This window comes from Coccidioides posadasii, chromosome 4 (genome assembly GCF_018416015.2).
Source record: "Coccidioides posadasii str. Silveira chromosome 4, complete sequence".
Lineage (NCBI taxonomy): Eukaryota > Fungi > Ascomycota > Eurotiomycetes > Onygenales > Onygenaceae > Coccidioides > Coccidioides posadasii.
Genome location: NC_089410.1, coordinates 1,593,228 through 1,606,819, shown reverse-complemented (window position 1 = coordinate 1,606,819; position 13,592 = coordinate 1,593,228). Strand labels below are relative to the sequence as shown.

Sequence of the window (13,592 nt, the reverse complement as noted above, 5' to 3'; positions counted from 1 at the left end):
CCCACCAAAATTGCAGTGTAAAAGACAACACATGTATGCTTATAGCTTAACTAAGCTACTTGCTACCTCTTACCTAATAATAGCTAATAATTGGATAGACATAATAGGTTCATCTAGCATCTAGTAAAGCTAAAATAAATGCAAGTGAGTAAGCTTCACTGCACTACTAAAAGCTACTTCACTTAGTTATTCAATAATAACTGATAATTAAGTAACTAGATAAGGTCCATCTAACATCTGGTGAAGTTAAAATATGCAAGTAGGTAGGCTCCACTGCACTACTAAAAGCTACTTCACCTAAAAATCTAATAATAATTAATAATTGAATAACTAAGTGGAGTGCTGATTCAGGGAAATAAATTTGAAAACCACCTGACAAGAGCACTTCTGATTATCTCTCTAGCTAGCAGAGATAATTAATTAGTCATTAATATAGTGAGATTATAACAACTGATTGGTAGACTAGAATACTAAAATTAACAACTGAAAGACAGAGTCTAGTAGCTAGTAGACTAGCTTAGCTTTTAGAATTAGCTATTAGATCAGTAGACTAAGCAGTAGTGACTTAACTAGAATTTACCAGAATAATTAATACTAGCTTAAGAAAATAGTTCACAGCAGTCAGTTATTATAAGCATATGTATAATAGCTTAAGATGTATTTTTCTGTGTTTGCATTCTCTACAGACTTGATTAATCTCTAAATAAGCCTAGAAATCCAGAGCTAATAAGGTGGCTGTAGGGCCAGAAGCCTGAAATGTACTGGAATAGCTACTAGATAGTGGCTTTTTCAAATATGTTAACTTTATTTTCTTTTTAATTTGTATCACTTTGCTACAAGAATTTTTGTTTTTCTTTAAAATTGATATTATATACTATCTGTTATTTGACTTTTGTGGAAAAAAGACATCTTATATTATCTTGAAATACTTTGACTTTTTCTCTTTTTCAGTTTCTACAATATATACTAAGTAAATTTTAACAAATAAGCTACTAGGTATTTTTATAGTCACTGACTGCATAAGACTATAATAAATAATAATAATAATAATAATATTAGCTTAGAGAAATTATTTTGTAGAAAGAGAAGAGAAGAATAACAAATCTAAGAATAATACTCTTATAATAAAGTCTAAGCATTAAAGTAGCAAGATTTATAATAAAGATTAGATTACTTAAGTAATTCTAGCATATTAATATAGAGTTAGTAAAAAAGTGATAAGTTTTTCTAAAAAGTGATACAGAGTAAATAAATACAGTAGCAGAAATTTATAATATTCAGAATACACTAACAATATTAAAAATCTATCTGCATTATTATTTATATTTTATTTCTTGCTTTTTAACACTTACTACTTTTAGAGTTATGAAATAAAAAATCTGTATCTATATTATTATGTTTGTTTAATTTGCTTGTTTTTATATTTATTTATTTTACTTACTATTGTATTTGTTTTATTTTGTATCTAGAGCATGTGACTGAGCTAGCAATCACATAATATTACATCTGCATAGCTGTTAATAAAGCAGCTGAAACAGTGAATAATGTAACCAATCAATCAATCAATCAATCAATATATGTATTTCAAATCTAGTAGTTGATACTAAGATTATCAAGGTTGAACTCTATAAATTAGCACTTTTTAATAGTTTGTTTGTATTTTCTTGCTGATTTTGCTTGCTCTATTAAAATAGTCAGTTCTAATAGCTATAAAGATCTCTAAATAATTAGAATTACCTGTAGAATTGAGTGCAGATTTCTTATTATTGAGTTTCTTATTAAGGAATGCTATTCTTGCTCCAGGGGTTTGAGAAGATGAAAACATGTTTTTTGAAATCAATAAAAAGTGATGAACACTTTTTGCTTAACCAATAGATTCTCATATATTTTAGTATGTGAACCTATTGGTCAGGAAAACGCCATTAATACTATAGTTTGTAATCTGGTGCCAAGGCGCTAATTTTTCCTGATGGCCAGACAAGGGGATAATGTTATTGTGGTTAGTTAGAATGGAAAACCTGTATTCATATTATTGTGTTTGTTTAGTTTGTATTTAGAGCACATGACCAACATGAGTGATCACACAAGAACATGCTTGCTGTTAGAGCATGGAAAGCTAATCTTGGTTGTGTATTATAAAAAAGACTAGCAACATCTCATCTCTTACAGTGAGATAGAGATTGGCAGCAGAAAAGAGTTAGACTAAGAATAATTACATGAGGTTACATGTGTGTTAAACTTAAAAAAGTTAGAATGCACAAACACTTCCACTTACTCTCAGAGTAACAGATTTACTAGCTTAGAAGCTTTAAAGCTCACTACAAGCAGAATTCCAAAATCTTTCATTATGAAGATCTATACAAGCTTTCAAGAAAGAGAATAAGCTAATTACATACAGGTTAAATGAAAATTTATTAAGCAAAACTCTGTGAAAGAAAAATCTGTAATAAAACTATGCTCAAGCAGATAGATAACTATCATTCTATAAGTGTTCTTTTATATTGAGAAATCTGTCTTCATATTTTTCAAAAATCTCAAGTTCCACAATATGCTTATAATAAAGATCTTTAGATAATGGCTTTGTGAGAATATCTGCTGTCATTTTGTTAGTGTGTACATATTTTAATTATGTTCAGCCATGCATGACAGCCTTTCATATAATATGAAAGCAAATATCAACATGTTTAAATTGACCAGATAATATGGAGTTTAATAAAGCTTAAGCAAATTAAATAATACTCTGATTATCACTGTATAAGAGAGTAGAAGAGAGAGATTTGAGAGGAAGTTCAATATAATTCAGAATTATTATGGAAAGAATTTGACAGATCTAATTAAGCTTTTATACAGCATTTGCTAGTCTGATATATTCAGTATTATAAGTTGAGTGTGTTACAAGAGATTGCTATTTGAATTTCTAAGTAATTAGAGCTCTGTTAAGCTTGAAAATATATCTGAAGATAGAATATCTATTCTCAAAATCTGCTACAAAATCAGAGTTACTGTAGTCTATAAGAATAGTGCTTTCTTTCTTTAAAGCTTTATAGATAATTGCAAAGTTTTTAGTTCTATTAATATATTAAAAAGCTCAAGTTAATGCCTGTAAATACTTCTTTGTAGAATTTAAGATAAATTTGAATAAATAAGAGAGAATGAAAATCAAATCAAGGCAAGTTGCAAGTATTAAATAATCAAGAAATTCAACAGCAGAATAATATAACTTAGCTTTATCTTCTGAGAGAAGATTCTTTAAATCTAAATCATCCTCAACAATATGAAATACTAGATATTCTCCAACAGCTAGAAAAGTTAATGACAGCTTTCTTAAATTAATTTCAAGATCTTGCACTTCAAGCTGCTTAGGCATTCATTTTACATAAGATTATTGATATATAATTCTTATACTACTGAAGCAAGATTCAATTTTAATTTCTAAAAAAAGATATGATTTTCCTAAGTTGTATACTTTAAATTTCTTGTGAACTTCTTTATCAGAAAGGTCAACTGTCTTGTCATCTTCTGCAAAGAAAAGATTATCAACATATATAATCAGCACTACAAAGCTGTTAGCATTCTTGCATGTAAAGAGAGAGAGTTCAACAGAGTAGCTGTAGTATTTAATGCTCAAAAGAAATTTCTGGAAAATAATTCATCAAATTCTTGAAGCTTGCTTCAATCTATAAAGAATGTGTTTGAGTTTGCAGATATATTTAGAGTAATTAGCTCTCTTTAGTAAATCTAGTAATTTGACAAGAATAAGAATATTGCCTGTTTCAAAAAGCTACATATAAATATCTGTATCAAGTTCACCATTCAGAAAGACTGTTATAATATTAAAATTATAAAGCTTCCATCAGTAAGCAGTGCTTATTGCCAGAAGAATTTCAAATATTATAAGAGAAAAGATGGGTGTGTAAGTTTCTCAATAATCTGATCCTTTCTTTTAAAGATTTCTATAAATAATCAAGCAGCTTTTATATCAGATTTCACCATCAGAAAGAGGTTTACATTTGTAAACTCATTTACAAGCAATAAAATTCACTTTATTAGATAGTTCAGTTAGCTTTATTAGCTTTTAAGTAGAGATTTGTGCAAGAGATGTGAGCTCTTCTGCCATTACTTGAATTCAATTCTCTTTATCTTGCTCAATAGCAAATTTGAAACTTAATGAATTTCTGAACTAATCAGTCCATACTCCTTGAGTAAAGTGCTTGAAGTTGAACATATTAATCTTTAATAAATTGCATAACTTCTTTAAACTCAACTGCATAGCTTCAATAAAGATATTGCAGGAGATATACAGTATCTGTTTTAATAAATCTGTAGCTATATCATTCATTTGAATCACTGCTGGTGGAAGAAATAATACCAGTATTACAAATAATGCTAGCAGCTTTGAAAGCATCAGATTTGTATTAATCTTTAATAACTTTAGAGATGCCAGATTTGTATCAATCTTCACCAGCTTTGAAGTTACTTTAAGCAATTCAGACTTATTCAAGATCTTGAGAACTTTTCTTTATTTCACAACTTCATGCTGACCAGACAATAAGTTAACTGTAAAGTTAGATAAGTTTTTCTTGTTCTGCATTATTCATATTCAAGGAGGAGTTTGATTAGGCAGAAGAGAGTCAGAAAATTAAAACTTATCAAATAAAATATCAGAATGATTCCCAATCTGGAATATATATAGATTTATTATCTTATAAAGAGTTGTGAAGTCTTTAATATATTCTAGAAATATTTCTGACCTTGACTTTAGTTTATTGTAGCTTTGAGTTTCTTGAGATATAAGAATATATATTAAGCATCTCTATAGCTTTAGATAATATATCTCAGATTTCTGTCTGTATTAAGCTTTATAAGAAGATTTGCCTTTCAAAGTACTAGTAGAAATGTGGTTTGTAATATAAACTACTGTAGCTCAAGCTTTACTAATAAAGCATTTATCATATATAAGATCAGCACTAGCAAGAAGAAAGTAAGCTGTTTTTCTGAGATAGTAAATATATCTCTTAACAAGATTATTTTGCTGCTTAACATGTAGAGACAAGAATGTTTGTTATATATATCTTAAAGTAAAGTAGCTTTTAATCTCATTATTACTTATTTCTTCATTATCTGAATGTTATTTGTAGACTCTTGCTCCATATTAATATTCAATTTCATCAAGAATATTCTTTATACAGAGAATTATAGTGGGTGCATTCTTTGTATAAGTAAATTAAGTAAATATGTAATAAGTATGACCTTTAACTACAATCATAAAATAGTAGTAATATTCTAAAGTGCCTTTATCAAGATTAACAAGATTTAAGTATATAAGTTCAAAAGATTTCAATGCTTCAGAAAAAGTCTTAGAGTTTGAAAAATGAAACACAGCTGTTATTTTGTTCTGTATGCAAGCTTTGCAAATTAGAAGATTCTTTGAAACTTGATAATCTGTATATTTGCCAACAGTTCAGAAATTGACATGCTCTAAACATTAATACCACAGTAAGAGATTATTATAAAATCTAATAGTTAGTGCTTTTGTGCATGAAAGCTTTTCTGAAAGAATAGTAAGTCTATAAAGATGTGCAGAGAGCAAGAAAGCTATTTTCTTCTACTGTTAGAAGCTAGAGAGTTGTATCTTAATCTTTCTATCTCTGATTAAAAGAAGACAGCTCATGAGGTTAAGTTAAGATTCAAAGATGAGATTTTCAGCTATATCAGAGATATATCAAGCTTTCAAGATTAATCTCATACCTGAAGAAAGTTCAAAACAAACAAGATCATGTTTTTTAGCATAAATAACTGTATCATCACTTATATAAACTGTGTTTGGTGTAGAGAAATGTTTGTAATTTTGTAAAATATTTAAAGTATTTATAAATAAATATGTAGTACTAGTATTAAGAAGATAATTCAGATTGTCTCTTGCCAGACTTCTTTTATTTATATATAATATTTTTGCTATAAGGGCAAAGAGATTTTTGAAATCTTGATTAAGATATTAAGAGATGTTTAAGAATTTAATACAGATAGTTGAGAAGAGTGGAATATAATATTTCTGACAGCTGGTTTTGAAAGAAAAGCTCTTGTTTGAGAGTTTTCACAATAATTGTTATAGAATCTATAAAGATTGGGATTTAAGCCTGACTATATTAAAGAGAGAAACTAGTTTCCAGCTTGATTCTGCTTTATCTTTCCACTAGTAATATCTCTTTGAAAGGTCCTGCATTTATTGCATATATAACTCTTTTTATAGCAATAGCAGCAAACCATAGAGAAAGAAGAAGTTCTTGAGAAATTCTAATTTTGATTTTGATTATAATTATACTTTCTTGATCTTGACCAACTATTTTATAAAAGTCTTTGACCATGAGTTCTCAAGACTCTACTGAAGATATTGTTGAAAGATACAGATGAAAAAAAAGAAAATTTATCTTTAATATAAATGACAGCCACAATAATAGAAGAAAGGTTTCCAATATAATCTTTTAGAAGAAGTCATGTAGCCAGTTCAGTAAAAAGATATTTAGTAAAGTTGAAGATGCATTGCTTTTTGTCAATTTGTTCAAAAGCTAGTTCTTCTATGTGAAGATATTTCTCTCTGTATCATTAAGCAAAGATCAATAGAGTATCTTCTTTCTCCTACTGAAGATTATTGAAATCAGAGAGAGCTATTTCAATTGTTTACTTGCTATCTTTGTCACAAGCTTCTTTAAGAGCAACCTATTTCTCTCTAAAGCTTTTGTCTGAAGTTACCAGGTGAAAATAAGATATTTCTAATGAATGTAAAGAATTTAAAGAGATATCAGAAATAAAGATTAGCTTTATCTTTATCTTTTCTTAAATTCAGATTCATGAGAAGAACTTTATTAAATTTAGAGTCGACATATTGCTATAGATTCACAAAAATTAGCTAATATTACCAGTAAGTAAACTAATAAGTCCAATTGTTAAAGTCAAGATTATCAATGAATTGAGAGAGATAGGAGAAGCCTCTTATGATATTAAAAAATTTGGGAGACATCTTGTGCAAGAGAGCTTATACTTTATGTTTTGAAAGAAAGAGCTTTATATAATCAAGAGGTAAATCTGAAACATATAAATATTCAGAATATTTGAAATATATATAGCTTGTAGGCTTCGAAGTAGAAATAAACTTAGCAGTATTGATATTCTTCTTTTTTGAAAGAATCTTTATAGGATTTCTATCTTTCTTTATATGATATCTCCCACTATAGACTGGACAGGACTTTCATGCTCCAGCAGTCTGATATTGGAAGATATTTCTTCTGTCAGAGAAGATTCACTTATTGTAGCATATTTGAAAACTAAATTTACAAGATTTTTTGTGGCTGTAGAGAGAAGAAGAAGAAGAATTCAAAATATTATTATCACTTGTGTTTTGATAATCTGCTGAATAGCAGCAACCTTGGCACTCAAGAAATAGTGATGAAGAACCAATGTAATCTTAATGTTGTAAAATCTAAAAATTAAAGCTTCTGATTTGCTCTCTTGTAGAATGTTTCTTTAAGTAGCTATATTGAAGATTTAATGTAATTATCTTTGACTGCTTATTTATGTTACTCAGGTAGCTAGTTATTAACTTGAATATACTGATAATTAGACTCTCTGGATTTGAAGGCAATATTGTAGCTAGAAAAACAGATTCTCTTTGAAGAGATCTAGAGATTTAACAACTTATTTAAATCTTTGATCAGTTTTTTGCTTTTCTTGATGATTAAAAAAAGAGAAAGAGGCTGTATTTATGCTTAGCTTTCTAAGTGAAGGAAATAAAAATCATGTAAAGTAAGATCTATAAGTGACTTATTCAAGTAAACTAATTACTGGAAAAGATAAAATTGAATTCCCCTTCACTTTGCAATTGCTTTACTATTCCATTTAGAAGATAAGAAGAACTATTGTGTGGTAAAGAAGCTTATAACCTGTTGGAGCATGGAAAGCTAATCTTGGTTGTGTGTTACAAAAGAGGCTAGCGACATCTCATCTCTTACAGTGAGATGGAGCTTGGCAGCGGAAAAGAGTTGGAGCAAGAGTGATCATGTGAGGTCACATGCGCGCTAAACCCAAAAGGGTTAGGGTGCGCGAACACCTGCATAGCTGCTGACAAAGCAGCTGGGATCGTGGATGACATAATCAATCAATCAATCATTCTTACCTAGTAACTCAGTACTCCATAAAAGAGATAATACAAAGTACTTTGCTCTCTGCTATCTGGTGTTTTGGAGCGGCACAGAAAACCTTTTGGCTTTTGTATTAATTCACCTTGTTGTGAATATAAGATTATGGGTGTTTGATCTTTATTCGAAAGAGTGGCAGCCTTCCCCTCTGTTAAGGATGCTGAAGCTTTTTAAGGAGGCCAAGGTCAATATTCGACCTAACACATCAATTGTTAATATCTCAATACCATCCCCGCAACACACCCATGGTCGAATCGAGGTTTCAACTCAAGATCCGTCATCCCGTGCGCAGGTTGCTCAGGTCGGGGACACGTTTGCGAACGAACTCCTGGCCACACAAGCATCCGTCTATTGTCGCAAGCACAAATGTTACCCTCGATCTATACTTTGGAGAGTCATTGGGGCTGATCGGATCCTTGAAATTCGTTCTGTGGACTTAATAAAGAACATACATGATCATCAGGAGGCAGTTAATACGTTGCGGCTAGAGTTCCCTGACACTATCATACCTCATGGCGTGGCTTTCGCGGATGGAGATGACCATCATGGATTCAATATCTTTGTTATTACGGCTTCAAAACAGTTGTACACTATTGATATCCGATCACAATTTTTCCTAAGTCAAAGCCAAATCGACCGAAACGTCGCCAAATGGTGTAAGTCTTGCCGTCCCGCGCCATTGAACTTCGTTCAACCTCATCGATTGTATGCTGGCAGTCGTCTTGAGCTTTTTATCTCGATTAATACCGGCAGTTTACTGCGCCTAACACGAAATTCTGAGGACGATGGTAAGCAGCATTGGACCACTATCAAACTTAAAACTTGTTCAGGACTAGGAAATAACAGTTTCACTAATATAGGATCTGGTTGGTCCCTTCTAACTCTCGATGAAAGATCGTGGGGTGCTTCCTTGCGTGGACTAGTTAACTGGGGCAACTCGAACTCGATTCAGTATAACGGCAAATCTTTGGACCCGAATACACCCAATGCTATTTCTACCACTCCAGATCAAGCGTTTGCCTTCGTTGTCTCTCTAAACCATTCTATCAAAGCCTGGAATCTGGCTAGCCATCGATTGGTTGCATCGAAAGACCTGCTGAACCGGACGAGCCGTCAACGAGATGTGCATCCTATTACTCTTAGTCCGGCTGAATGTACCTTCATCAAAATTTTTACAGCTGAGAGAGCTCTTCCAGGTGGTATGTACTACATGATAACGTACTCTCCTTACGACGAAGGTCAATTCAAATTCTGGGTCCTGAAAGGAAGTTTGACTGGCCAATTGGACATTGAAGACCTTTTCCCCGATATCAAATTACAAGCCGTGGATCCTGAACCCCCCGGGAGCCTGTTTTGGAATATAGTTGACTTCGAAATCGCGTCTACTGACGATGGAAGAAACATGGTCTTATGGGTACTGTGGAGAAGCAGTACATTCTACCAACTGTACAGCATACAGTTTGATCTGTTGGATTTGCCAAATGCGTGGCGCAAAAATTGGACCAAGATGGCCTTGGAGCTCCATCATGACCTACCGCCGACTTTGTCACATCCTTGTACGACGGATGTTACTTCGGAATGGTTGGAATTTATTTTCTTCCCAGGAAGGTACCCCCCCCAGGTGATGGAAACAGCACTGTCAATTTTCTTACAATCTGTAAGGGCTGGTGTGGGACGTGGCTTCCAGGGTGAACCAGAAAATTTGCAAGAACGTATATATCGCGCCATACGGGATTCAGTGGCTTTATGCAAATCCTCAGACGCGATTATTGACTATTCTCAGTATTTTAACGATCTGGACACGGCCTGGCGCCAATTTTGGCTATTAGTTGATGAAATCAATAAGAAGAGATTTCAGCCGATCTCGTTCGCATTTGATTTCAATTCAAACCTTCCGTGGATAATATTCAGCGACAGCTGCGCCTCAGTTCGCGAATGCACTAGCACCGAGATTATCCTCCACAATGAATCTGATTTGCTTCGCAACAATTTACACCACGCGAAGACAATCTGGCCACATCGCAATTTGGTTTTCGAATTAGGGGATCACCCAGATCAATCGGCCAAAATCATCGGCTTAGCAGCCTCATTTCGAAACAGATTGACGCAGGAACTCATCCAAAACTGCCATACGACATTGAATACTGAACTTGTAATGGAGCCATCGCTTTCCGCTTTGGAGCGGGTTACCGCTTTTCATGATCGATGTGGATTTGCTTACCTTTTGACGGATAGCATGTACGACGCTATTCATGAAGATATCGAAAATTCTATTGGTTTTGATCGACTCCGGACCGATTCTTTTCTAGCCATCATTAATACAATTCCTTCGGGATTCCAAAGCACGGACTCGGGCTACTTATCTACGGAGTTTGGACGAGACGCTATTATGACAGGGGCAACAGAGAGCATTTGTCTTACCAAACAAATCGTTTTCGATTTGCTACTGTTGATCGTTTTCATTGAAATAGAACTGCGCCCTGAAGCCATAGCGGAATTCAGCGGACCGGAGTTGTTTGATGCCCTCGTTGGTTTACTTAAGGAGTATGAAATTTTAAGCTGGCTCGTATCGAGGGTTCGTGTTTCCCAACGAAACCGAAGCATTGACCACGGTCGAGATGCGAAAACCCGGATCGCCGCAAACGTACAATTGGCACCGGCATGTGAGCGTAGAATCTCTATTTTAGAGGAGATCTTCGCGGTACATACCCGACTTCTAACTGGAAGCACCTCTCTGATGCATAGTCTTACCCAGCAGGTCTGTACCATTGTCTCTTGGACTATGAGTACGGGGAGGGTTTCATTCGAGCATATCCTGGTCTTTATTCAGTGTGGGTTGCTTGTTGATGGCAACATAGACCTTGCGACTGACTTCCTATGCTGCCAACCAGACACAGGCTGGTCCACTTATGTCAAAGGGCGGCTTTGTTTAGCCAAATGTGACTTCGACGGGGCGGTGGGTAATTTTCAAAAAGCGTCTCACATTCTATGTAAGTGTATCATGCCTGCAATTCTGTGCCACCAGCAAGCTAACTTTCACGATACCATTAGCTTACGGAAGGCCCATTGGGGATTTACACGAAATGTCAGCGAAACTCGTTGATATGACCTCGGTAGCAAATTTTCATAGCGGCCTTTCTAACTATTTCCTCCATATCACGGGCCTCTTTGAACGAGCTCAATCATTTATTTCCGCTGCTTTCTTTACTTCCCTTTCTTTGGAATTCGCCGAATATAACCGCGCCAGCACTCAGCCAGCTTCCAATCTCCGTGCGGAGTTGCCATCACGACTATTTCATTCCTACTTGAAGACTTATCACTTCGATGGAGTGTACATAGCCCTTTCAAGGGATCCGGACCCTGCATTTCGGCCATCAGCGCTTACATCCCTTCTTACGTCTGTGTTTCTTGCGTGTGGAACGACGACAAGAGGCCTGAAGAGAATGTTACGGCTCCCGCTGTCTCTAGAACCAGGGGCATATTGTCGGCTTGATGATATTTTGGCATCAATCACTAAGAAACGAGGGCTTCCCGATTTCCTCCCGAATGAACTTGGTTTATCCGCCGGTTCGATAGATTACCTTTCTACGCTGAAGGCATTTTACATCGCTCGAAATGACCTTCTCGCAGCTGCAAGTGTCTCATACCAAATGTTATGTCTATTACGTAATACAGATGACGGAGTGTCAGAAATGACCTACGCAGCGAGGACAAAGACCAAGAACAACAAAGATGCAACATTTGCTCAAAGTACACAAATACTGGGAGAACTACTTTCACTGACCAATTTATTGGCATCAATCAAAAGCAGCGAGGCTTATATACTTGTTGATCCAATGTCATTGCCCAGTGCACGTTCCAATTCCATTCCTACAACACAGGAAGGAGTTAGCATGATGGATCCAACGCCAACAGATCAGTTAGCTATGAGGCAACATTCAGTTACCACACAAATAGTTCTCACAGTGAATGACCTCCGGCGGGAATACCAGCTTGAGCTGGACAAAATTCTTAAAATACAAAGTGGAGATTGGGAATATGGTGAATTTTAGTATATTAGGTTGAAATTCCAGTAACTTATGTCTAAAAAGAGAAAAGAAAAGGAACTTAATAAAAGCTTATAGTTGGAAAATGACTTTAATTATTTACTAGAAAGCATTTTATACAAGAACAAAAGTGTAGTAATCAAAAGTGAATGTAAGAATCATACTTTACAGATTAGCATGACACTTGTCAGAGAAAATAAAAAATAATAATATTTGTCTTGAAATTCAAAGGAATTTAAAAACTACATAGTGTCAGGGGCCGAGCTGAAGCTACTAGCTAGGCTCTATATATACAAATGTATTGCTTGGAGAAAGGAAGAAGAGGGAGAATAGGTGAGCATGTGTACAATATCCACAACATTTGTGTTGTAGTGGGGATTCTGGTACCTTATTAGGACAAAGGTTGTTCCGGTCCGAGGCACAAACCACCCCAAAGCTACTATCCTTGAGCTATATAAACCACCTGTAGCCCCTGCATCTTGCTTATTACCTTCACGCACCATGGCTCTTTTCTACACACTTGTTCCTTACTACCAGTTTGGTTATTAGTTAGTAAATATGAAGATTTCTTGTTTATGAAACTTGCTACTGTTTCTCATTAGAGCTGCCTGTGTTAGTACAGGGCTCTTTAGTACTATTACTTCTTGCAAGCTTAGGTGTCTGTTAGAACATATCTATCTCTACACTTACTACTCAACCATACCCTTACTATGTGGTGATTTTTCACCTTTCTTGTGCTCTCACCATATCAACCAACTCACCTACTTTGACAAGGCATCCCATTGTACCCTGCTCCATTTGGTGACCAAGCTGAGACCTGAAGATGATGATGCAGTAATTTGGTGACTGCCAAGAAAGAGAAAAACAAATTCTGAGACACATGAAGCAATACACTATTTCAAGATAAGATCTTATGGACTAGCAACACAGTACTAATCAGTTTTTTTTATTTAGAAATAAGGTTAGGGAGCTTAGATTTGAATGCCTCTTATCTAGAGCTAGCCCAATAAACAGGTTTTTGGAAGATATTGACTAATAGACAGAACATACTGTGTGACATGACCAAAGATCAAGAAACCAAGAAATTGGAATCAGAATCAACTATGGCTGAAGGTACTACAGAATTATATGCAACTATGTCACAGGGTGAGAACAAGAGAATTGTGGTTCATTCCCACATTCCTATGCCTTCCCCTGGCACAGCAAATGCACCTTGGTTTGACAGCAGAGATGCTACCCTGTTTATTGAAAGGTTTTATCAGATGTGCAAGGATTATAGGGTAATTGACCCTAAAAACATTATTGAATGGTTGGCTAGGTACTGTGTTACATGGATTGGAGAATGGATGAAGAC

The 13,592-nt window shown here is 34.5% G+C and overlaps 1 protein-coding gene across 1 annotated transcript; it reads left to right on the top strand.

The window, feature by feature from the left end:
• Positions 1–8,349: 8,349 nt before the first annotated feature.
• D8B26_007373 (uncharacterized protein) lies at positions 8,350–12,299 on the top strand (the record flags this gene model as incomplete). The annotated part of the gene is made up of 3 exons (XM_003066917.2): positions 8,350–8,980; positions 9,053–11,182; positions 11,244–12,299. 3 exons carry the CDS (start codon positions 8,350–8,352, stop codon positions 12,242–12,244), a joined length of 3,762 nt encoding a protein of 1,253 aa, XP_003066963.2. The 3' UTR covers positions 12,245–12,299.
• Positions 12,300–13,592: the final 1,293 nt, after the last annotated feature.